At 36.9% G+C, this 27,876-nt stretch overlaps 1 protein-coding gene across 1 annotated transcript; it reads left to right on the forward strand.

Moving 5' to 3' along the window:
- Positions 1-3,609: 3,609 nt before the first annotated feature.
- Positions 3,610-8,967, forward strand: LOC149667339 (uncharacterized). Its single transcript, XM_089841445.1, has 6 exons — positions 3,610-3,631; positions 3,732-3,887; positions 5,158-5,261; positions 7,734-7,903; positions 8,069-8,420; positions 8,613-8,967. Exons 1-6 carry the CDS (start codon positions 3,610-3,612, stop codon positions 8,901-8,903), a joined length of 1,095 nt encoding a protein of 364 aa, XP_089697571.1. The 3' UTR covers positions 8,904-8,967.
- The last annotated feature ends 18,909 nt before the right edge of the window (positions 8,968-27,876 follow it).

Consider the following 27,876-nt stretch of genomic DNA (forward strand, 5'->3'; position numbering starts at 1 on the left):
ACCAGGCTCGAATTTTTGAGGCAGTTTTTACATCGTCTGAGATTTCCTCTGCTGCTAATTCTTTGTCCCGTGGGAAGTCCCCTGGGCTTGATGGGCTCCCAGTCGAGTTCTATCTCGCCTTTTGGAACATTCTGAGCCCTTATTTACTTAAGGCTTTTAATGAATTTTTACAACACCCCAGTCTCTTACTGAATCTATCGTCAGTTTAATTCCAAAAAATGGTGATCTACTTGATTTGAAAAACCTGAGGCCTGTCTCTTTGACTAATGCCGACTATAAAATTTACTCTAAGCTACTTGCGCTGAGGGTGAATCAGGTCATAGGCTCTTTAGTCGGTGCTAGCCTAACCTACTCCATTCCGGATAGATCCATTTTCCAGACTCTCGGTACCCTCAGGGATATTATTTATCTTGCAAACCGTCAGAATGAAGCCTTAGCGGTCATAAATATTGACTTTGAGAAGGCTTTTGATAGAGTTGATCATAAATACCTTTTTCGGCTCCTCGGTCGTTTCGGCTTTCCGCCTATTTTTGTCCAGCAAATTAAGGGCCTCTATTCTGACGCGTTCTTTAGAGTTCGGGTAAATAACTCGGTTTCCTCACCCGTCTCTTTTAACCGAGGTATAAGACAAGGCTGCCCCTTATCAGGACTCCTTTTCTCCCTCGCGATTGAACCGCTGCTCTCGACGATCCAACGGAGTCTCACCAAAAACCACTATTTGTCACATATGAGACATACCTACACGTCCTATGCTGACGACCTAAATGTTTTCGTACGGTCTGCCAATGATTTCCCGCTTCTACGTGAAGCTTTAGAGCTCTACTGCCGGGTCTCTGGAGCTTCCGTTAACTTCACCAAATCTTTCGGCCTTTGGTGTGGTTCGTGGAAAACTCGTATTGATAAACCTCTGGACATTCCTTGGCGCTCCGACGGCGGTAAGTTCCTCGGAGTATTCCTTGGCAATGACCCAGAATATGAAAATAACAACTGGCCGATCTCTTAACCCGCCTTCAACGCACACTGGGTAGGTGGTATAGACTACGACACTTATGTTCCATTTACGGTCGTGTTTTGATCTTAAATCAACTCGCGTCATCAATTTTATGGCATAGACTTAAAATACTAGATCCGCCTTCTGACTTTCTTACGACCGTTCAACAACGACTCACTCATTTCCTTTGGGATGGCGTTCATTGGGTACATTTGAAAAAACTAACTCTCGACAAACGGTGCGGTGGTTTGGGCCTAGTTGACGTTACGATGAAGGTCCGTGCTTTCCGTCTTGCCCAGGCGGCTGATCTTCTCCGTGGGGATCCAGTTTTGACACCTCATTGTAGCGTCGCCTTTGCGGTTCTTCGGAGCCATTTCCCGGCCTTCCACGATCTTACGACCTTTTTTGAAATTCCGAACCTCCCGACTGCGCCCATTCCCTTTTATGGTACTTGTCTAAAAGCGTGGTTCTCCTCCCCCATTCATCTTTCGCTCAACCTATGCGATCGTATTACGGTTTTTTCCATCAAAGTTTTTGACAACCGTTTTGTCCAAGATAAGGATGGTGAACCGCTTCTTAGTTCGCTACACTCACGTCTAATGACTGCTGGTCTACGAACCATTGGTGACTTCATTAATCATCGCACTCTACGCTGGCACACGTTAGAAACTGCCATTACAGTTGATCGCCCTTCGCGCTTTCTTCTTAAAACCTTCGACCTACTTAAGACAACGGTTATCACCACCTTTCCCACCATTTTCGATGATTATGGGGTTATTCATGGTTATATTTTCGGGGGGTCTTCCACTCCGTCATACTCGCTTAAAGCCAACCTTTACTTCGGAACTTGTAGTGTAGACCTGTCGGATTTCTCTGTTACGAGATCTATTTACCAATTTCTAGTCCATTTTAATGTCTCTCCACCAGCACCCGTCACCCCTCCATGCTTGGATGAGTTTTTACTCCTTCGTAGGCGAGCGGATCTTTGGCGCCCATCCCGTTTCTCCCTTTTCTCCACCCGAATGGAAAACGGGCTTCAATGGAGGCTCCTGCATGGTAGCCTTCCCTGCCCTGCGCGTCTAGTTCACCTCCATAATGACTACGTCACTCCTTCCTGCCCTTTTTGCCCTGCAATAGGCACCTTAGACCACATCTATCTCACGTGTCCTCTTTTTGAAGCGGTAAGCTCACATGTCCTTAGATGGATATCGTCTGCGCGAGCCCATCTTCACGTCATGGCCGACACTTGGCTTCTGGCCCGCGGTCGAGGTCATGATGTATGTAACTTGGCTTTCCTCCTATTACGGCGCATCTTCTATGAACTTTACAGCAAAACCCCGAACTTAGTGTTTGAACCCAGTGAGTTTGACTCCCTTGTACGAAACTTAACCCGAAAACATCACAGAATTATTGTTAGCCGTATCGTCACATTACATTCGCGCTCTTCCGACCCTCAAAATTTTCTCCACGTTCACGGCTTGACGCACCGTTTTAAAATTCCAGTGCCTTTTCCCCCTTAACCATTCCAATTAAATTAAATTATTCTCTTGTCTAAATTATTGATTTCCTTGTAAATTGACATAATAAAAGATAGTTTTGTAAAAACAAAAAAAAAACTCTCTCCCTCTCTCTCCCTCTCTCTCCATCCCCCCTCTCTCTCCTCTCAATCTTCTCTCTCTCTCTTCTTTCTCTCTCTCCATCCCCCCTCCCTCTCTCTCTCTCTCTCTCTCTCTCTCTCTCTCTCGCGATTGCGCTTGAATGGCGTGCCGAACTCGCGTCGTTTCCAGGTGGATGGTACCCTTGACGTCACCGCCGCCCCCGCCAGTTGTATTTCTTTGGATGACGATGTTCACTTTCTCGGAGATTCTAGTCGGCGCTCTCTTCTCTGGCCGAGGTCGATCAATGTCAATGTGGAGGAGCCGCCGCCGCCTTCCAATGAGGTTTCCCTTAAGAAAGGAACCTTCAAAGGTCGGATGAAAAATTTCTTTCATTTTAATTGTAATTAAGATAAGAATAGCGACATCTTAATGATTCGCGTCTCTCTTTAATGAATTGTGTTTTCTTTATTAGTTTTAGAGAAATTTGTCTGGACATCATCGTCGGTCCAAGAAGTCGTTCTCGGCTCCATCGAGAGGCGCCAATAAGTTGGTGTTATCTTCCTTCTAGTCGGTTGGCGGTACGACTCGTTTCCTACCACTCATTGTTCGCACCCGGCAGCGACGAGAATGGCTCCGCCCCCACCGCCTCCAAAATCCAACCTCCTTCTCGTAATAGAAGCGCCGACTCCGAGGCGACGACCCCTTCCTTCTCGACTCGGCCCTCGTTAACTTTGGTGGTGCCGGACATCTCCCTTCCTCCCATCGTCATCCGCTGTCAAAACGGGGTCCGCGGTCCAATGGAGGAAACCGCGACGTCCGCAAACTGAAACTGAAACTAGGAGCCCGTTACGAGAGTTCACCACTAGGGGGAAGGACCTAATAGATACCCCGCTAGACTTGCCAGGAAGCTGAACACGTTAGACCCGTTGTCTGCTCGAGAGCCGGGATTGGCTGATCCCCGGAGGCCCCAGGGGATATATTCGAAGGTAGCCCGGGAATCAGGGCAGTTGGGGTGGAGTAATGGCATCGGAATCAGATAACAGTATTTGATTGACTCTGTTTACTTGTTTACTAACGGATTGTGTATTTAATTAAGCGGGTTTATGTTCTAATAAATACGTTTGGTTAACTTAATTACGTAGTCGTGTGTGGTTTCGGTTTATTAGTGGAAAGCGCGCGCGGTTACAGGCTGATCGAAGATCCGAAGAAAAGTGGTCGACGTCTGAAAGAGCGACTGAAGGCCACCCAATATAAACTGGAGCGCGTTTCCGCCCAACTCGAGACGCGACAGTGTCCGAGTTAGGAAGGAAGCCTCCTCCACCTCCATCGGGTAAGGACTGGACTCCCCTTTCTCCCTCTTGGCCTCGCGTCTCTAATCTCTTACTTGGCCCAGTAATAAGCAAAGTGTTCGTCTCCTCCACAGCAATTGCGTCACACCCAATTTTCGAGGCTCGTAACTCCGGTTCTACTAGAGATAGGGGGATGTACTTTGAGTATGTTATAGTCCAATTTGTCCCCTTTCCAAGGATACTAAAGACTTAGGGCTACGACAAAAAGGGGCCGAGTAATTAAGCAAAATGTTCGTCCCCTCCACGGGATTTGCGTCACACCCAACTTTGGAGGCTTATAACTCCGGTTCTACTAGAGATAGGGGGATGTACTTTGAGTATGTTATAGTCCAATTTGTCCCCCATCCAGCCATACTAAAAACTTACGGCTACGACAAACAGGGGCCAAGTAATTAAGCAAAATGTGCGTCAACTTATGGTATCGTCTCAATTATTGTTATTATGTTACTAATGAAGAACTTTGGAGGCTCATAACTCTGGTTCTACTAGAGATACCGAGATGTCCTTTGAGTATGTTATAGTCCTATTTGTCCCCTTTCCAAGGATACTTAAAACATAGGGTACGACAAACAGGGGCCGAGGAATTAAGCAAAATGTTCATAAGCACTATACTCTCCGTTGGAATAGCGTTACACTAAACTTTGGAGGCTCGTAACTCTGCTTCTAACCATTTCGTGTTACTGTTATGATGTTTAGCTTAGGATAGGGTTGTTTTAGAGACATTTTGACCCTTAGAAGGGCGGATACGGAGGGTTTTTCTCGTTTTATGGCTCTATCTATCTCACTCGTTTAACCAACCCACTGTGTCATTCGTTTAGCTTACCCACCCCTCGACGCGTTACTTAAAAGCGCTATATCTTTTAAACCGTAATAGATAGAGCTAATTCGAAAGCCGATTTAGATAGAGGACGTAATGGACATTATTATCTGTAATTTTCATTAAATTTGAATGATAATTAACTTAATTAGAAGCAAAATAGGTTTTCAATCTATGGGTGTTTTTTTTTATCTCAAATTTCAAAAAATTCCGCTGCGTTAATAGTGTGGCGATATCTATAAATTACGAGCTCAAATATAATTTGAATTTAAAACTACAATGTTTAATTATTTTAAATACAGAATAAAATGAACCTTACATAGTCAAAATTAACTATGCAATTAACTCTTTGAACTACAAAGTTTCAATTAACCCTAATACAGTTCATTTTTCCAAATATAGACGGCGAAACCCGTTCCATTTTAATGCCTCTTCGATGTAGAGGTACAACGTCAACTACACTTAAATGTGAACACATTAGTGTCTGCTATTCCTCCCTGCGCTTGGTGGTGCTATCTGGTTAGCCGCGTCCAAAAAACTGGTGAGTAAAAATTCCAATGTAATCTTTTTTTTTCATCAACCGCAGTAGTGGCAGCGAGATGAGAGAGAATTTTTCGCAATTTCAATTTTCTGTTGTTTTTAATTTCCCATCGAAATTAACTTAATTAATTAAACTAAATACACTTAATCTGAATGATTAAAACCTCCTGAATCCGATGGTGCTAGTCGCGTCTCTATACGACTAACCGTTAATTAACTACGCCATTAAACGTCCCAAAACGCAGCCCGTTTTTTCAGTTTTCCTTATTTCCAGCCTCTTTTTGCCATTTAAATCCAAACTAATTTAAATTCAATTAACCGATTCTGACGTAGAAAACTGTGAGGAATCGAATGAAAGTGGTATCAATATCGCCCGACTAACGGTTCATTAGTTATTGCACTAATTAAGACCATCTCCGTTCCAAACTGTGGAAACACCCTGTACATTATTGGTTCCAATTTATGTTGATATTCAATTATTCATTAATTAGAGTTAAAACCTTAATTATCTTAAGTTTTAAATGAATATTGTTATTGCGTGTTGTCACGTGACCCGTTAAATATATTTTTCTCGTTAATATACCTTAATTAGAAGCCGTAATTAAGGAGAAAACCCCTCACACTTGTAGCTCAGAAACCCCTCGACACAAAACTTAAAACCGCTATATCTTTTAAACCGTAATAGATAGAGCTAATTCAAAAGCAGATCTAGATAGAGCACTTACTGGAGATTATTAGCTGTAATATTCATTAAATTTGAATGATAAGTAACTTAATTAGAAGCAAAATAAAAATGGCCATATGCTGGGTGTTTTCTAATCTCAAAATCAAATAACCCGCGTAGCCATAAATTTGCGGTTAGTTTTGATTTCCCATCGAAATTATCTTAATTAATTAAAATAAATACACTTAATCCGGATGATTAAAACCTCCTGATTCCGATGGTGCTAGTCGCGTCTCTCTACGACTAACCGTTAATTAACTGTTCGCAATTAAACGTCCCGAAACGCAGCCCGTTTTTTCAGTTTTTCTTCTTTCCAACGTCTTTTTGCCATTTTAATAAACATTAATTTAAGTTTAATTAACCGACTCTGACGTAGAAAACTGTGAAGAATCGAATGAAAGTGGTCCCAATATCGTGCGAGTAGCGGTTCATTAGTTATTCCACTAATTACGGCCTTGTGCGTTTTTGGTTTCAACCTAACTGTGTAGCGACTGTAAAGGTTATGGTCTACGGCCTCGCAGTACTTCCTGGTATCGAGTTATGTTGATATTCATTAATTTGAGTTAAAACCTTAATTATCTTAATTTTTAACAGAATATTTTTATTGAATATTGTCTCTTGACCCGTTTAGAGTGTCATATTGAAAAATCAGACTGATATCTTTAGAAACGAGGTTTAAAACTGATTATTAGTGTTCCTTGTTTAAATATAATTTATTTTGATGAAACTGATATGGATTATATACTGATTTGAAATGATTTACACATTTCTAGCCTTTTTTGTGCTTGTGCCGCCATTTTGGAAAATGGCGGGAAACAAGTTTGCGAGATAGGGCTCAAACTACCAATGCGATCTGTACGGGGTTACTCGCGTTGGATTCCCCATCAAAGTTTCTACAAAATGACGTAAAGAAAGATTCAAAATTCTTTATAGAATTTGCATAATTTCACTTTTAATTTTTCAAGTTCGGAGGTCAATAGTTCAAAACCTATCAGTCGTACGAGCTCAAAACTAACATTTTCGGCTTTTTCGGCCTCTGTTTTGTTCATTCAAGTTAATTTAAGCCATAAATTAAATTTAATTAGGGTTTAAAATCGAAAATGAAAATTGAAAGTAAAAATGACAGAGATCTGAAATTCAAAAAACCCGCTTAGCCAGCCACAAGTATTTACGGATTAGCAAGAATGTAGACAGTTTGAGCGAGAATGGGAAACTGCATCCCCGGAAAGGCCTTCTTTGTGTCGTTACTGTCGTCGTGACGTCGTAATCAATCAAAAATACGCAATATTTATTGGTAAAAATGTCCAGTGACCTCTCTTTAGTTTTTAAAAGCATTGATAGGACATTAAAATTCTATTATACAATGCTTAATGCTCTGTGCTTATTTCCGGTCCTATCTGCGGGCGGCATCAGCTGAGCCCAACCCACCTGGCAGCGTGGGTCCACTTCCTCCTTATGTGTTTGCGTTTGTATTTAGTTTAATTATACCAAGTTCTTTCGTTAATTCCAATTAAAAATGGTTAAGAAGTGTTCAAACCATGATTACGTGAAAGAAACTTTAGTTTTTTTATTGATTTTTAAAGGCCAAAGGTAATCGAAAAAGCAATAATTATGGAAAAGTACCAAGGCTTAAGCAAATGCAATGTTTGTTTAATGAGAAGAAGGGAAGATAGGCCTTTTTAAATGTAATTAACGCATTTTAATTTAATATTAGGGGCAACCCGCTGCAATAATGGATGAAAACAACCCCTCGGAAGTACTTGGGGCGTTAGTCGCACCTAAAAATACATTAAAATATAGTTTGCATAGGGTCATATTAACTAACATAATATTTCAGTATTTTATAATCTACAGGAGACCTGATAGAATCAGACCAACCTTGGCGTAAGGGGCGTTTTTCTAACGTCTATAAGGAGGTGAGTGATTGGGTGAATTCGTGGGTAATTTTCGAGGAATATGGCATGAAGTCGTTTCAGTTGTGGGTTGCGTAAAAAGTAGAAATCCGAAATCTAAATCCCGCCGCAGCGCGACAGTATTCTTTTTCAAAAGGTACGAATTAAACGTTAACGGTTTACGCGATTATGTGGAAACTAAAATTAAAGAACTGACAGGTCCTAAGCCTATTCAACCGGATGAACCTAACTCTATTCAGATTTTTGAATCTAAGCCTATCCAAGTTTTTGAACCTGAAACTATTCAGGTTGTCGAAGCTATCCTAAAAGAGCCACGATCCATTCAAAAAGCCAAATATTCTCAGAATATTTCTTCAAGTACGCTTCCTGACATAAGTAGGAATGCTTTAGAAGAGTATGACGTTTGCATACGTAGTAATGCTATTACTCTACCTTCCCACGTAATGGAACCTAAATCCATTAAATCAGTTGAACCTAGGCCTATCAAAGTAATTGAACCTGAACAAATTAGATCAGTTGAACCTAGGCCTATCAAAGTAATTGAACCTGAATAAATTAAATCAGTTGAACCTAGGCCTATCAAAGTAATTGAACCTGAACAAATTCAATCAGTTGAACCTAAACCTATCCAAGAAAATAAAGCTAAACCGGTTAAATTAGTTAAACCTCAGCCTATCCAGGTAATTGAACCTGAACAAATTCAATCAGTTGAACCTAAACCTATCCAAGAAACTAAAGCTAAACCTGTTAAATTAGTTAAACCTAAGCCTATCCAGGTAATTGAACCTGATCAAATTAAATCAGTTGAACCGAACTCTAAACCCATTATATTAGTAGAGCCTAAACCTATCCAAGTAACTGAACCCGAACCTATTGAATCAGTTGAACCTAAACCGATCCATGTAATTGAACCTAAACCTACCCATGTAGTTGAACCTGAACTGGCCCAACTAACTGAAAAGGAACCCTAAGAAGTAGCTCATGCGCAATATTCTCTAACCTTTTCTTTAAATACACTTCCCGACATTTCTAATAATTTGAGAGCAAACCCAATACAGAGGATAAGGTTAGGAAAGATAATACTCTAAAATGTCCCAAATGTCAAATACCACTTTGGAGGAGAGGCATACAAAATTGCATGCAAAATTGTTGGCTCTGCTTTGTTTCAAGCTCTATCGGAAATGCGTATTTTTAATGAAAATAACATTTCTGACCCAATAATTGCTGAGTTTATTGCAAAATTGAAAGGGAGTGTACTAACGCCCATTGAATCGTTCCAGGTGTTGGCAATTTCAAAACACTTGGAGGTTCTGTCCTCATCAAAGTTAGAATTTGGTAGGATGCAGGACCCTTTACAACTTTTAGATGTTATTCTTCCTTTAATAGGCGCGGCTTTTAATGCATGTGTTTAACGCGAATATTTTTGCCGAAAATGTGGAAACACGCGACATGACCTACCAGTTGTTAACTATTTTATTTTAGATATATCAAAATCAAAACTTTCTGAGTACGCATCTGAAATTCTCCCAGAAGAACGGGAATGTACTGGTGTTAACGGTCTTAAAGACAACGTATCAAGTTGTCTAGGAGAAAGGAAAAAGCTATACTTAGTTTATTCATATTTTAACCCACATAAAGTTATAATGTTTTGCTGCCCGCGGACCGTTGGAGGTTTTGGAGTAACAGTACAGATCAAAAATAGGCAATGTTGCATACTTGAATCCGAAATAGAATATCTCGGGTACACTTATTGTTTAAAAAGTTGCGTAGTACACTCTGGAGCAATAAACACTGCAAGTAGTCATTACATAGGATTTGCTAGGCTTAATTCTAATAGTTGGGTACGTTACAAAGACAGTTTTGTTAGCTTGGTTGAAAAACCAGAAATTCACCAAGATTGGGGTTTTTCCATAAACGAATTGCAAGAAAATAGCGTAACTGACAGCGCGTTGTTGAAAGGCGACTCACTTAATTCTGACCAAAATGAATTTGACAGAAATATTATTATGCATCACGACACACCTTTAATGTCTTCGTCTAGCGCTAGAATAAAGCCTAAAAGTTTGTGTGATCGTTTCTCCGTTAAAAAACAGTATAGCGATAGTGAATTAATTGATGCTCTTTCTCCCCGCGAAGATCTTATTTTTAGCGATTTTGCTTCAGAATCTTCAAGTTCGAGTAGTTATATACTAACATCGACCCCACAATTGTCGCAGGACTTAAAAAAAGAGCACTAGAAAGTAAAATTTATGATCCCTTATGTAGTGATTCAGAATCTCCTATTTCATATGGTTGCATACCAACCCCAAAATCATGCCAGCATTTAAATAAAAAAGAACTAACTAACTACAATTAATGATCCCCCACTTAAAATTTCGGACGAGAATACCGTTACTACGAAAATTTCACCAAGAAATAGGCATATATCTTCAAATAGCGACCAATCAATTGAATCATTTAGTGAGACTAGTATTACATCCTCTAAAATTAACATTGTTTTCCCGGAAATCATCTGGAAAGAAATGAGTCTTGAGCGCCTTTCAAGAAAAACCCTCAATCCTATTAAATATAAACCTCCCCTTGATCAGATCACGTGCGAGCAAAATAGGCATTGCATGAATCATTACGCGCCCGAGAGCAGTATTTTAAGTAGCTTCCTATTTTCTTGTTCGTTTTACTGCTCTCCTAGCAACTTTAGGGAAAAACCTTCCCCGCAAAATGTAATATTAAAATCTACAAAGATTTTAATTGCGTTATTGAAAACGAAGTTGGCCCAGACCACAAAACTAGTACTATGGCTTCTACACAGATTCGGGGCGAAAGACGAGAGGCTATACGGCAGAGGTTTAGGGATAACCTTAGGTTGACCCCCATGGAGGTTACGTGGGATCTTGAGAGTAAAACTTTGGCGGTAGATTTATCAAACGGGAACTTAAGGGGAGGTATTCTTAGGCCAGGTACAATGCGTCAAATTAGATACGAAACCACAGAGGAAAATAAAATGAAGAAAAACCTTCACGAATCACTACACTCGTTGTCTAAGGACTCGGTATTTGGCGAGTACGTGCAGAACGTAAATTTGAGCAAACCTACGAGAGTTGCTATGTTTACTAGACTATCGGTTAGTTATACTAGAGAAAATGCTAGGCGCGATTACTTATTTTGGGATGGAACGGGTTCAGTAGCGGCAAGAGGTGACAAAAATGGATCCAAATTTATGTACTACGTTATTGCAATGAGAAATTCAAATCCACATTCTTCTGCTCTTCCTTTGCCAATGGCCGAGTTAATTACTAATAGTCAAAGCGCGAGTAAAAATTGCAAATGTGAACCTCGCGTTTCAAGGTTAATTCGAATCCTTTTAAAGCTATTTTACTAAAAGATTAAACGTTACAGTGGTGTAAACAAGCTACTTTCGGATAATATTAACTTTAAAATACATCATTGACCCAAAAAAAGACTCAAATATCGCGCCTTGAGTAAAATGTTCAATCTAGCCGTAATCTACCACTAATTATTGGGCGGGAAAGCGCTATCGCGAGTCAGCTATCATGCTAGGGACTGAATAAAACGTGACTTCTCAACAAATTATTGAGCATTTTGACTCAGGTATTGTTTTTAATTATATCATCCTATTATCACTTATCAAATCTGCGTAAACTTTAATCCAGGTGCATGAATTTAGGCCCTTCGTATTGGGAGCTTCATATAGCCTTTTTTTCCTCCCATTTTGTGTTCACATTCGGGTCCCGTGTTCTCTATTTAGGGTCAGGGTTTTTACCAGCGATTGTTCAAATTATGGTTCCTCTAAAGGGTTTTGTAAATACGATATTGTGCAAAATATAAAAGAGTTAAAAAGCTGAAAAAAGAGCGAATTGTGTCTTAAGAACCAAATTTCATATCCTGAAAGTCTCAGCGCCACGGAAGATATTCAAAGATTTGTAAAAAAAGTGTTCACAATTACAATATAAAAAAGAAAATGATTGGTTAAAACTTGTAACTCCCATGCCCCATATCGTGATATCCACATGCACCATGTTAAATGAAATCAATAAAAATAATTTCATTAAATTTGGTAGTTTTCCAATCGTTACACTTTCCATACTTTACATTAGTTTTCGTAATAAAGGTTATTAATTTTGCCAAAAATGTATTTAGCTTTTACATATTTTGAGGTAATTGTAAATCACAAACTATGTTCTCGCTATAAAGATATTTTGCTATTGTTGCATTTTGCTGTTGTTTTTTTCGCTATTTTTACCGTCGATATTGTGCCTTCAACATTTTGTATTTCGTTATTTTGACCTGCATACGGCGACCGCTCTAAAGGGGGAGACGGTTTTTTTAGTCTTCTACCCATATTTTATGATAACCAAGGGTGATTGTATAGGCTTTTAGTTTTGTTAGCCTAAAAATTTTATAAATTTTATTTGTTTCACAATAATGACAAATTTCATTCTAATTGTTAACAAGTTGGGAAAACCAAAATCTCACCTCTCCGAGTCGAGAAAAGACTAGTATCTGATTCAATATTTAAGTACTGAACTTACATTTTTCGCTTAGCTTTGTCTAACGAAGCTTAAATCATTGAATAGTTTCCTCTACACTGTTTAAATCTATAACCATCCGTTAATAATAGGTTGCAAACCATAATTCACAAAAGAAAATAAAAGTTCTATCTTATATTTTATTCCCTGATACATACCAGTAGTTTTGCCTTATATAACGTTTAACTTAGAATAAAACCTGTAAGACAATATTTGCATTAGAACACATCTTTACAAGAAGATTTTGTTTCCCTTCTAACGAAAGCCTGAACTCTCATATCTGCTTATCAAGGTTATAGAACTTAACGGGTTTTTTTTACCGAAGTGTTTATCTCGGTAATTTAGAAGTTCACTTTTATTTCGTAACTCTTTATTTAATCTCTAGTTTCCCTAATCAAACCAACGTAAATGTCATAAACGTGTGTACCATTAGACTTTTTTATTGCTGTCCAAATTGCCGAGCTAGAAGCGTTATTTTGTAGCTCGTTCGAGAAAAACGTATTTTTGACATCTTTCACTTAACGGGTCACAAGATTTTGTAATTCTTTATACTTGTTAATTAAAGCGGGTCGTAATATAGTTTTTCGTTTTGTCGCTTAGGTGCATGAAGTAGTGTTTGACAACACTCGTTAGCCATGGGGGTTATTTATAATTTTGCGCCTCGATATAACTAGAGCGTGTTTGTGCAATAAAGAGATAATTGTAGTATTTAAAGAAGTTACTGCAAGGTTTGAGTCAAGCAGTTGAAAGGAATTAAGTTTGGGGAAAACCCTTCTATGAATTTATCTGGATTTAATTTCCTAAAATTCCTATCTTTAGCTATTTTCCGAACGATACTTTAACCGTCGACACCAAGCTTCTCCTTCCCGGGAAAAACAGCGTCGTCTGCTTTACTCATTTTGTATTTTTTATACAAAATTTTGTATAATGCCAAATTGTCCCACTGCTGTCAAACTTACTAAAAAAACTTTATCGCGGGAATAAAAACCCCCGCCTCCGTCTGTAAAGTAGTCAGTTGTCATTTGGCAGTCCTTTTGTAATCGCGCTCCAGTTCGGACGTGTTTTGTTGTGAATAAATTAAATTTATAATTAGTCTACCACCACTGCGTTATTTTTCTTCAATTACCTGGTAAATATTGCTAGTCCTTTAAACGGGAACCTGGGAACTTCTTAGTTTTTCTAGTTTTAATTTAAATTCTTTGTGAGCTGTGAAATTAGGCCCCCTTTCCTACTTTCAAATTTTACGGTTACATAAAGTGGCGAGCTTGCCAGGACTCATTAAGACTATCATTACCAATTGTACTTACACGCGTACTTGTGAACATTACTTGTGCCCTTGCTTGAACTCATTAACTGTCGCGTCATGAATCCCGCCGATCCGCAAGCTTTGTTCGCGGCGCTCAACATCCAGTTGCCGGGATCCTATACTCCCCCGAGGAGGACCACTCCTCCTCCAACCCTTGGTACTAGTCCGACGCATGGACAGGGACAAGCGGCACGAGGAATTCCACCTCCGCCGCCGCCACCACAAGGTGCAGCGTCAAATGTTTTGATTCAAACTATTCAAACACTTGCGACTACGTTAGCGAACATAGGAACTAGACCAGCCGCAAAAAATAGGCCAAAACCATCCCCTCACTTAATATTTAGTGGTGTTGAAGGTGAAAGCGCGCCGGAATTTCTTCGGACTTTGACGGAATTCGCTGAATATCACAGCATGAGTGGAAATGAGATTATCGCGCTTCTACCCCAAATATTAAGGGACCTTGCATTAATCTGGTTTAGAGACATAAATAGGCCTAATCAAGTACTAACAAGGCGTACAGTAAAAGGCGCGTTTAGAGACTATTTCTTTTCTGTGCGAGCGGAGGAATCCCTCCGCCTAGAAATAGCGCAGTTTAAACAACCTGCCGATGTATCTTTTGACGCGTATATCGCCAGTATCTTCGCGATGAATCAAAACCTACGCGTTCCCAACACTGACTCTGAACTCATTGGTGTTTGCAAGAAAAATATCCTCCCCGAGATAGGCATTCATGTCTTTAACGACAACATAAGGACAATGCGTAGCTTCATAGAAAAGGGCCGCGTAACAGAAGAAATTTTACGAGCGACCCCTTCTAGCTCATTGTATCCTACTGAAAGGGCAAAGTCTGCCTCGCGTGAATCCAGTGGGAGAAGACATTTTGACTAAACCGCCGGGGGGAGGGGCAAAATCAAAGGTTGCGACACCTAAAGCAATAAATACCAACAGACCAAAGACTCCGACACGATTTAAGTATAATAGAATGCTACAAGTGCGGACTCTTAGGGCATTATGCCACAACCTGTCCGGACAAACAAGAAGTCGCACAAAAACAGGCTTCGGAAAACGCGAAAGCGGGAAGACCAAAAGGGGATCGTCTTCCCGCCGCGCGAAGAAAGTAAAGCCCCTTATGGAAATTGGCTCTATGGATGTGCGTCGCTGTGAGGTTGATCCTCCCGTGGCCATAGGAGCCGTGTATTCGCATGGGACTTTCGCGAACAGACTAGATTCAGGCGCTGATGCTTCTTTTATCAGCTTATATCAGTGGCGTAATTTAGTCAGAACTTTGAAACCAGACTTAGTACTTCCGGAAGAAGAAGAGACTCAATGCATAGTGTTAGGCGATGGACGTTATACCTTCACGACTAGAACGAATAGACTGTCCTAAGCGGAAGTCTATTCGCGCTCGTCCCTTCGCTTCAACAATGATAACAAACTGGGTAAGTTCTACTTCCTGAAACCAGCGCATGCGCGGCGGCATCCTCGTCAGCGCATACGCGGAAGGCATACCTTCCGATCCTTCTCTTTATTATCTATGATTTAAGATTCTGAAGAGCAGACGCCATGGCGGCGCGGTAGTCCTCGTTTTTAATAAGAGTCCAATTGTCCTTTAAAAATAAGTACTATTCAAATAATCATTGTAAAAATAGCTGAAAATCAAACCATTGGAAACAAATGGATCACGTCTAATACAGAAATCACCATCATGCCTATTGGGACTTTCCCCATAGTTGTCATTATCTCTAGCCTTGTGAGGGCCTTCTTGGGAAATATCATCAGTCTCTTCATCGCCAGTGTTGCTGCCTTTAATCAAATACCATCAGTACCTTTTTCACAAGTTATATCATTAACTTACTTAAGTCCAAATATATAGATAATGTTCTCCAATCTCTTGGGATGGTACTGCCGAATTCCTCAGAGATGTTGAAGAAGAAATTGGTTTATTGGTAGATATAGACTCTGAAGTTGTCAAAATTTGCTCGTCACCATCATCTTTGCAGATACTGGATCGCTTCCTGATAGAACAATTAGATTTGTTTAAAGAATTTCAATTATAAATTCAACTAAAATATACCTGTTTTACTCTTATCACTGAGGAAATCAACGTCCGATTTCGTTCCCTTTTCAATTTCACCTAAAAAGAGCAGGTTGCGTAAATCATAAATTTTTATAAGGCTATTATTTCCTATGTCTATATCGGCCAGATTATATATTTGATTTACCCGTAATAACATTTAAAGAGCCATCTTTATCACAAACAGCTATCGAAGAGTCGCTATCACTAGTGGAAAGTTTTTTCTGATGAAAAAATCTCTTTAAAAACATTTCAAAGGAAATTAAATTATAGTTAATCAATAATATAATATACTTATATAAAAAATGAAAATGACCTATAACAAGGTAAATTTACCGGACTGAAGTGATTTTGCTTTCTTTTCGCTTCATTTCGGACATGGGCCAACTTAGATACTCGCTAAGCTCGCCAATGAGGCCAGCCAAGTTTGATCGCCCTCTATGTTAACGAGCGTAGAAAAAAAACCTGAAAAAAATATGAAGCCGGGACAAAAAGAGACCAGCTTAAATTTTTTCCTAATGTTAATCCTATGGGGCATGGTCCCGAGAGCGGATTCTATCAGCAATTAGGAGTAGTTTTTAAAATGTTTCCAATTTTTGTCAACTCTGGGTACTTTATGAGGCGTGAAGTAAGTTTTCAGCTTCATTTTGAACCTAATTTCATAATTTTACATAAATTATTTCGCTTTCAATAAATTATTGTTCCTAAGGCTTGGCCATGTTTTTGTTTAAGCAAGCCGGGACAACACGGGTCGAGCTAAAATAAGTTTCTAATGCTATTCCTATCGAAAATGGTTTCGAAAGTGGACTCTACCTGTATTTAGGAGTCGTTTTCAAAATGTTTCCGATTTTTATTTACTCTGGGTATTTTATGAGACGTGAAGTAGGTTTTGAGCTTCATTTTGAACCAAATTTCATAATTTTAAATTGTATTGTTTCACTCTCACTAATTTTTAAACTTGAAGTTCTATTTCGAGGCAGAGTAATCATGAAGCCTTGGCTTCATTTCCCGCGAAATTTGAATTTGTAAATATTGTGAGATTTCAAACTGCACATCTGTAAAAGCCAAAACTTTTTGCCGTTTAATTTCCTTTTAAAAAGTCGTCTTATGTTTAATTTAATAAGATAAATAGTTTTAAAATGGTTAAGTTAAATTGTCGGTGACTTTAACTTTACCTAAAGTTGACTGGACTCAATTAACCACAAGTGATTGTAATAGTATGGTAAAACCAAAAACAAGGGCAGTTCTTGACTTCGCATGTGCGTTAAGCCTTGCACAGTTAAACGAAATCCCTAATTGCTCCGGAAATATATTAGATCTGGTGCTCACTAACATTGAAGGTGTCGATATAAAAACAGACAATGTCAATGTCCTTCCAATAGATAAATTCCACCCTCCACTCGCTGTTGACATTAAGATCAAATCCGAGCATGAAGCGTTTCTGAACCCAAAGAATCCGAACAAACTAAACTTTCGGAAGGGCGACTTCAAATTTTTGTATAGTTCCCTAAACCATAACAATTGGTCAAATGTCCTACAAAACCTAGACGTAAATCAAGCTTCACGATTCCTAGAGAAAGAAGTCCAGACGAAAATAAAAATGTACGTGCCGAAGGCTGGCGATAGAATAGCTAAATATCCACCTGGTTCTCGAAAGATTTAAGAAAGAGCCTAGATAGAAAGCATTACTTTCACAAGAAACACAAACGTACCCACAGACATGCTAACTTGCAGAAGTACAAAGACAATAGAAAGGAAGCACAAAGGCTAATCAAAATTGGTAGAGGAATCTGGGGTTCATCGATAGTGTCCGAACTTAATGAAAAACCCGACAGGCTTTGGACATACGTTAACAACCGGCTAAAACCTAGGGATAAGGAACGCCTATTCCTATGTAACGAGGGAAACCAAAAAATAACGGCCAACCTCGAAATTGCCAAGCAATTTTCCTCATACTTTCAAACGACAGAACATATAAATAGTACCTGTCCTACAGATGAACTATTCCTACCTATCGATGCTTGCAGATGTGAACCTTTCCATAAACTCTGCATTACATGCAAAGATGTGTATGAAGCTTTACAAAAATTAAAACCAAAAAAATCAACTGGGCCAGACGACAGTCCCGCCTTCATATTAAAAGGGTGTAACGACGTTTTCACACCGCTCCTTACTTACATCTTCAACATGTCCATATCGAGTGGACAGTTCCCAGAAACATGGAAAACATCTATAATAATTCCGATTCACAAAAAAGGTCAAAGAAATGATGTTAAGAACTACAGACCGATTTCCTTTATCTCTGTATTTTCAAAAGTATTTGAAATGGTCATGTATAAGTGTATTAGCGCTTGGTTCTCACCAGTCCTGGTGGTAGAACAGCACGGTTTTTGCAACAAGCGCTCAACAACAACAAATTTAGTTAGTTTCCTTAATTACGTCGCTCCTCGAATAGAAAAACAAAAACAAGTGGACGCAATATTCATGGACTTGTCTAAGGCGTTTGACAGAATGAATCATGAAATTCTATTGAAGAAAATGGAACGCTACGGACTAGGAGGAACACTACTAAAGTGGCTAAACAGTTACCTTACTGGACGGAAAAACATTATGAGAATTAATGGGTAACTCACCGACGTCACTTTTCGGACGCAGAGAGGTCCACCACAGGGATCTTCTCTTGGCCCACTACTGTTCCTAATCTTCATAAACGACTTATACAATAATAACCAAATCATACAAGTTCCTATAAGAGCATTTGCTGATGACAACAAGGCTTTCCGAGAAATAAATACTGTAAATGATTGTCAACAGTTGGAAGAAAATATCAAAACAATTAGCAAATGGGGTAATGACAACGAAATGCCTTTAAATGCACTAAAAACCTATATCATATCAATTTCGAGGAAAACCAAAATAGTCAAATATCATTATACAATTGATAACGTTGAAATAGCGAGAACAACAATAACAAAAGACCTTGGCTGTCTGTTAGACGAAAAATTATACTTCAGTAAACACGTAGAAGCTACTGTCTCAAGTAGTTTAAAACGACTATTTGGCGTACTCAGAATCTCCAGAAATCTAAAAAGCTCTAGAGTTTTTATCCAATTATTCCTCACGCTAGTTCGACCAAAGCTTGATTACTGTTCTTTGATATGGGGTGGTAGCTCAAAAAGTGAAATCGCGAAAATTGAGAGAGTGCAACGTAAATTTATACAATTATTTAATCGATACTTTCTTAAAAACGAAAACTATAACTATCTAGACATGTTAAAAAAGTATGGTATCCTTTCTTTGGAGTATAGACTGAAATATTCAGAAATAATGTTCCTGCGTAATATTATCAACAACAACATAAACTGTTTAGAGTACACTCCTCTCCTAAACATGAAAGTCAATACTAAACATTCAAGAAATAAAGAACTTTTCTATATTCCCATTAAACCTAGACTAAACACCATTGAAAGAGCCCAGTACACAGCAAACGTATTTGTCAAGAGCTAGATTTATTTTGTATTAAAACAACGAAGTTTAAAAATGACTTGAAAAAAATCTTAATTAGATATCGAACGGTTTAAAATAAAATAGATGGTGCTCACGAGAATTTCTACCCTATTCTCATAGATCTCTACTGTTCGATCTCAAAATTTGAGCTATACATAGCCTAATTCACTAACTAAATTACTTAGTTTTAACTTTATTGTTCAATGTATATATTCTTAATTGTCATATTGATGGCTTAATTTTAATTTTGTTTTATGTCCCTTGTACATGATTTTTATTTTTATTTTTATTTTTTATTTTTGTATTTTTATGTTTACCTTATAATTAATATATGACGTTAATTTAATTTAACACTCTGTATTCCTATAAAAAGTGCGTACGCATGTTGCTATACAGAGTTAATAAACATTGAATTGAATTGAATTGAATCAGTGCACATATGATTCGCCTTACCAACCGCAATTATATAATACAACTAGTACGGTACTATGTCTCAATCAGACAGAACTACTAGACTATTGGCCATTGTTAATTGACATTGTCTATATTTTCTATGAATACTAAAAGATGAATATTTAGGGCCTAGTTAAAAAAGTTCATCTTCTAGCTCTGCACGTTAATAACTCATAATTGGGGGAAGAATCTTTGGTTTCAGGATGCAGGCTTTCTTAGAGGTATTACCTTAAAAAATAGTACTATCTTTAGGTTGTTCAATATTTTTTAGTTGTATATTTTTTCTTAATGCAGATCATTTGAGATAAGTTTGACTAATTTCCAAATAATATTTTGCTTTGTCTCTGCTACAGACCATTAAGCAGCTACCAGTGACAGCTTTAAGTTATCAGTATCAAAATGCGTATGTAATATCACCACCGTTACGTGAGGAGTGGCCTACATTACAATTACAATGGGCCAAGAATATAATTAATACAAGTTGGGAAACCAAAATAAACCTCTCCGAGCCGAGACGAATTTACTTTCCAAACTCAGGTCCACCAGCCAATGAGACAAACCGGAAATACATAGTTCTAATCGGCGAGATATTGCCATGATCATTTGGTTTAAAGCGTTTAATAATATCCTGCGTATCCTCAATAATTCTAATGAGGGCCTAATATCTATCACTTAAATGTGTATTTAACTTTCGGCTCACTCTGAACAGTTAAGACCTCCTATAAGAGGGCATGAAGCAAGGTTAATTCTGGTTAAAATCTAGGTTATGTTATCTCATAGACCCAGTCGTTTCAACACGTATGGAGAGATGAGGTATTAACATCCCTATTATTTAAGGAAGCTAAAAGTTACGTTTACACTATATATAAATGTAGTAAAGATGAATTAAAAAGTAAACACCAAATTTGAAATGATAATATCAAAAGATGTACTTGGAATATTGAGATGAAACAGAGCTTTATAGCTACACAACTACTTAAAGAATCGTAATGCCGAAAAATATTTAAAATATTTCCATTTAATATTCTGCAAAAAGGAAATGTTATCGTTTTGTAAGAGATCTTATCATCCTACTCGCTTTATATTAACTTTGATGTGCGTGTAGTGTTTCGATTCGGATGCAATCTTAATTACTCGTTCTAAATAAACTCTTACTTGGGTCATTACATAGAAATAAGTTTATCTTCAATAATTAATTAAATATAAATGATATTAATTATTTTAATCGCCAGTAAATAACTTTAAAAATAGTTAAATCGTTTAAAATAAAGTTGTTCCTATTATCTTTCGAAACTTTGTAATATTGACGTTTAAAGTGAAGGGTACCCCTCTTGCCCGCTTTCTTCAAATTTTGGGGTATATATACGATTCGTTACCATTATAATAATAGATAAGAACGCATTCGCGTGAACCGATGATGGAAGCCCTCCCATTGGGAGGCTAGACGTTTCTCGTAACCCTAGTCGATCGCCGCGTATATCTTAAAACCAAACGATAACGATGGAGAGGAAGCCGGAGTGGACAAAGACCTGAAGATGGTGGTGCATAGAAGCTGGTGTCAATGTGGGATTGACGAAGAACAGTAGATGGAGGTGCATAGAAGCTGGTGTCAATGTGGGATTATAAAAAAACGTCTTGGTTTGGACCAAGGCCGAAAAAACAAACGATATGTGTGAGGTTTATCAATTGACTGAAGTTCAGATATTGAAATTTTTTTCTAGTTATTTCTATCCACTCAATCCTTAATCAATATTTAATTCAATCAACTGATTTTACTGTTAATCGATCTAGTCCCTCTAAATTAATTGAAAAAATTACATATCTACGCTTTTTCAAGAACAATTACATTTTCCGAAAACATTTTATTATGAAATTAATTATTTTGAAGGGAGTACGTGTTGAGGGATCAGTATTGAATATTTGAAATGTTTTACTGGATGTCTAAAAAGAGCAAGCGAACTTTGGTATAACTCGAATGGAAAATGTAAATATTTAATAGATGCCAAACCAGGGTGTTGCGCGAATTTATACATTTAATTTCGTATATCGAAATGCTACATTTCTATTGTCGCCTCTATGAAGGTGAAATTGCACTGGAACTTCCATTTCCGTACTTCAGAATTTCTTGGTCATAACTCAGTCTTCATTTGAAACGTCACCACCCCTTTCTACATTGTTGGCGCTACTTTTACACCGGTTTCATATTACGCGTAATCATTTTAGCAAGCGTAAAGATCATTTCGGAAAGCACAGTGGCGAGGCCACCATTGGGGTGTATTCTCCCTCGCACCAAGGGTCATCGCCAGACGGTGCCAAAGTTCACTACGGGCAGGAGGCTAGTCAACTAGCACTGCCTATAGCGGTGTTTCTAAGCGAGCGAGAGAATGAGAGAAAACCCCCCAATGGCGGGGTCACACCTGTGTTTTAGTTTCTCTGTATGTAATTTCCAAAATGGTCCACTCACTTACAAATGCACACCGATTACACTGAGTGATCGGTCGTTCGGGCGCTAGCGAGTGTCAAGCCATAAAAATAATCATTCATGTACACGAATGTTTTATAGTGTTGGGTTAATAAGGTTGGTGGGCCAGTCCGGAGTGTCATGTACCGTTTACTAATGTGAAAAGGTTTCGATCTATTGGCTGGGTGTGTTGCGACGGCTCAGATGACCCATACACTGGAAACACTGGTTATTATAAAACGCCATATATTGGGAAAATAGAGGAAGGGAAGGGGTTTCGGAGTTAAATGTGACCTTCTTGGCATAACTAGTAATAAATGATGTGTTTAACCATATTATTTCCGCGGGAAATGAATATAACAAGTCATTGGTAGTGGTACTGAGAAGTATTTCTGTTTATGTGATCTTTACCCTTTACCACACAGGATAAACTTTGTTGCTTTGTCTTAAGTAGACGACATTCACTGTAAACGACAGTCTTATCAACAACTTAAAACAGATTTAAACTTCTTTTGGTGCAAACTTGAAAATTTGTCAAGCCAGCAACAATTAAAACATTGTCCGTCAAGGTGCTAGCAAGTTAGTGTTGATCGACACGAAATCCCTTCAAAATAATTAATTTCATAATAAAATGTTTTCGGAAAATGTAATTGTTCTTGAAAAAGCGTAGATATGTAATTTTTTCAATTAATTTAGAGGGACTAGATCGATTAACAGTAAAATCAGTTTATTGAATTAAATATTGATTAAGGATTGAGTGGATAGAAATAACTAGAAAAAAATTTCAATATCTGAACTTCAGTCAATTGATAAACCTCACACATATCGTTTGTTTTTTCGGCCTTGGTCCAAACCAAGACGTTTTTTTATAATATCTGTCACTTCAGTCTTAATGTAATTAAATTTTGAATAATTATGTTTGCTTTACAGTCATACCATTGCACTCTAAAATATAACGGTGCATTCAAACGCCATTTATGCTGTTTTTTCCTGTGGCAAAAAAGACATCATTTAGGGTGTACTTTAACCCCTTTTTTATGATCAATTCACGCCATTTTCTAATATTATTTGCAAGTATTGAGGAAATATTAGGCATTTATGCACCATTTACAGTGGTTTTTAACATCTTTTTTAGGCAATCTGTTGAACTTCTAATATTAATTAATTTAATGGTGTTAAAAGTAGGGAAAAAGTACGCTTTTATTAAACCAAGTGAAGTGAAAAACTGTGAAATAGTTGTTAAATATTTATTTTTTCCATATTTAGCACCACGTTTATGGTGTAAAACAAACCCGTTAATACACCATTTCAAGTCCCTGTTTACCCATTTAAAGACCCTATTTCCCCCGTTTTAAGGCCCTATTGACCCATTTCAAGTTAATTGTACTATGGTAATTAACCGCTTACCTGCCTTACGACCGAATTCCCATTCGGCTGAAGACTACCGCAATTTGGCGGTTTTGGATTTGGTCTAATGGGACAAACATCTTGGCTTAATTTATAATTCTATCTACGCCCGTTAACATCTGATTAACTTATAAAGATTGAGTGGTTATGTAAAATGAGCAAAAATCCCATCTATTTTGTAAAACATTAAGCAAAATTTATTGTTTAGAAGAATGAAATATTTTTAAGTCGCAGAAATGCACCGTTATAAAGCGATTCGCTTATTTTAATTTTTAAGTCAAATTACGTAACACTGTAACGAACTTAAACGAAGTTTGAACATAGCATGAGTTCCCAAAAATAATTTTCTAACGTAATATAGTGCCTATATTATTACATATTATTAAAAGCAAATATTTTTATTTTTAAACGCTGTCAACGATAAAACGTTTGTTATTATTGAACTTTTTTTTATTAAATTTACAGCATTTATAGGATAAATAAGAGGCACAATGCTTGAAATTTGTGTCTCAATGAAACGTAACCTAACTAACATATGCCTTACCTAACCCGACCTATAAAACAAGCAATATTTTCAACGTTTTTAGTTGAAGGACCTTGAAAAATAAACGATTTTTTGGAAAAGGCCCGCGTTGTTTAGTAATGACCTAATATTAATCTCGGTTTGTAAAATAAAAATAAAATTTTTATGCCATGAAATATTTTCCAATAAGCAATAATTGAAAGCATGTATTTTTAAAAAATTGTGCATACAAAACTCAGAAAGGTTTTTAAGTGATGTTTTAAAAAGTAAAACATGCTCATTATTAAAACCAATCTGACTCCATTAGTTGTTGCCCAAAAGAGTTCATTTGGATAATTTTAACGGCATTAACTTATAATCGTGTTCATTCAGGATTGATATAATAAGAAAGCCTTCAACGTGTACATACACAATAGGAAAGGTAGTGAAGTCCCACTGAACAAGACTATAAATATTCCTGTAAATCAGGCGTATGGTCCTGAAATGGGGTGAACAGGGGTTTGATATGAGATTAATAGGGGTTTTAATTTGGGACATGAAATATGGGTAAATATGGACTTGAAATGGGGTAAATATGGACTTGAAATGGGGCTAAATATGGACTTGAAATGGGCTAAATATAGACTTGAAATGGGGGTAAATATGGACTTGAAATGGGGGTAAATATGGACTTGAAATGGGGGTAAATATGGACTTGAAATGGGGGTAAATATGGACTTGAAATGGGGGTAAATATGGATTTGAAATGGGGGTAAATATGGACTTGAAATGGGGCTAAATATGGACTTGAAATGGGCTAAATATAGACTTGAAATGGGGGTAAATATGGACTTGAAATGGGGGTAAATATGGACTTGAAATGGGGGTAAATATGGATTTGAAATGGGGGTAAATATGGACTTGAAATGGGTGTAAATATGGACTTGAAATGGGTGTAAATATGGACTTGAAATGGGTGTAAATATGGACTTGAAATGGGTGTAAATATGGACTTGAGTGCTCATTTAATTGTAAAGATTAAAAAGGAAAATTGAGACTGGGTGAAAGATAAGTGTAGTTTTAATTTCCTTGTGTCCCATTCGGCCGAACGCGTTTCCCATTCAACCGAAAACAGCCCAAATGTGCGGTTTTGGGAAAATATATATTAAAATTTAAAAAGCAAACGTTTTCACCTTTTTTAAGGAATTTTTTTACCCTACAGTTTTCGTTGTATATATATATATATATTGATGTTTGAAATGCAAAATTTAATTTTGAGAGTGATTGATAATGGAGAGAATTGCATTGTTTTGGAAAAGGTGGCACCTAACTATTAGGAGAATTTTTTGGAAAAGGTGGCAGCTAATTAGTAGGAGAATGTTTAGGAAAAGCTGGCAGCTAATTAGTAGGAGAATGTTTAGGAAAAGCTGGCAGCTAATTAGTAGGAGAATGTTTAGGAAAAGCTGGCAGCTAATTAGTAGGAGAATGTTTAGGAAAAGCTGGCAGCTAACTATTAGGAGAATATTTTTGAAAAGGTGGCAGCTAACTATTAGGAGAATATTTTGGAAAAGTTGGCAGCTAATTAGTAGGAGAATGTTTAGGAAAAGGTGGCAGCTAATTAGTAGGAGAATGTTTAGGAAAAGGTGGCAGCTAACTATTAGGAGAATATTTTGGAAAAGGTGGCAGCTAACTATTACGAGAATATTTTGGAAAAGGTGGCAGCTAACTATTAGGAGAATATTTTGGAAAAGGTGGCAGCTAACTATTAGGAGAATATTTAGGAAAAGGTGGCAGCTAATTAGTAGGAGAATGATTAGGAAAAGGTGGCAGCTAACTATTAGGAGAATATTTTGGAAAAGGGGGCAGCTAATTAGTAGGAGAATGTTTTGGAAAAGGTGGCAGCTAACTATTAGGAGAATATTTTGGAAAAGGTGGCAGCTAATTAGTAGGAGAATGTTTTGGAAAAGGTGGCAGCTAACTATTAGGAGAATATTTAGGAAAAGGTGGCAAGTAATTAATAGGATAATAACCTCACCTAACCTAACCAAACCTAACCAAACTTACAATTTCCTTCTCTGGGTTTGAACCCGAGCCTCTGAATTAAAAGCCTGATATTCTACCATGCTGCTGCGGTGATTCGAAATCCTCACAGACATTAAATTAACTAATTCTTTCAAATAAATTCCCATTGAGCAGAAACCCGCCATTGGGCTGGAAATTTAAATATATTCTCCATAAAAAACCAAAAAGCGGTTTCGGTCCAATGGGACTATACCTTTAATTTTAATTAAATAAGGTATCCATGAATTTAACCAAAAAAGTGGTGTTTTGGGATAATTTCACCTTAATTTTATTTAAGTTTAAAGGTTTATCTCGATTAAGTTCAGTTTTTAGGTTTATCTCGATTAAGTTTAGTTTTTAGGTTTATCTTGATTAAGTTTAGTTTTTAGGTTTATCTCGATTAAGTTTAGTTTTTAGCTTTATCTCGATTAAGTTTAGTTTTTAGGTTTATCTCGATTAAGTTTAGTTTTTAGGTTTATCTCGATTAAGTTTAATTTAAAGGTTTATCCTGATTAAGTTAAATTTAAAGGCATATCTTGATTGTTTAATTTAAAGGCATATCTTGATTGTTTAATTTAAAGGTATATCTTGATTGTTTAATTTAAAGGTATATCTTGATTAAGTTCAATTTAAAGGTATATCTTGATTAAGTTCAATTTAAATGTATATCTTGATTAAGTTCAATTTAAAGGTATATCTTGATTAAGTTCAATTTAAAGGTATATCTTGATTGTTTAATTTAAAGGTATATCTTGATTAAGTTCAATTTAAAGGTATATCTTGATTGTTTAATTTAAAGGTATATCTTGATTAAGTTCAATTTAAAGGTATATCTTGATTAAGTTCAATTTAAAGGTATATCTTGATTAAGTTCAATTTAAAGGTATATCTTGATTAAGTTCAATTTAAAGGTATATCTTGATTAAGTTCAATTTAAAGGTATATCTTGATTAAGTTCAATTTAAAGGTATATCTTGATTAAGTTCAATTTAAAGGTATATCTTGATTAAGTTCAATTTAAAGGTATATCTTGATTAAGTTCAATTTAAAGGTATATCTTGATTAAGTTCAATTTAAAGGTATATCTTGATTAAGTTCAATTTAAAGGTATATCTTGATTAAGTTCAATTTAAAGGTATATCTTGATTAAGTTCAATTTAAAGGTATATCTTGATTAAGTTCAATTTAAAGGTATATCTTGATTAAGTTCATTTTAAAGGTATATCTTGATTAAGTTCAATTTAAAGGTATATCTTGATTAAGTTCAATTTAAAGGTATATCTTGATTAATTTCAAATTAAAGGTATATCTTGATTAATTTCAATTTAAAGGTATATCTTGATTAAGTTCAATTTAAAGGTATATCTTGATTAAGTTCAATTTAAAGGTATATCTTGATTAAGTTCAATTTAAAGGTATATCTTGATTAAGTTCAATTTAAAGGTATATCTTGATTAAGTTCAATTTAAAGGTATATCTTGATTAAGTTCAATTTAAAGGTATATCTTGATTAAGTTCAATTTAAAGGTATATCTTGATTAAGTTCAATTTAAAGGTATATCTTGATTAAGTTCAATTTAAAGGTATATCTTGATTAAGTTCAATTTAAAGGTATATCTTGATTAA

Source organism: Phalangium opilio, unplaced genomic scaffold (genome assembly GCF_054372755.1).
Source record: "Phalangium opilio isolate 3A_F unplaced genomic scaffold, DU_Popi_V2 ptg000059l_1, whole genome shotgun sequence".
NCBI classification, from domain to species: Eukaryota; Metazoa; Arthropoda; class Arachnida; order Opiliones; family Phalangiidae; genus Phalangium; species Phalangium opilio.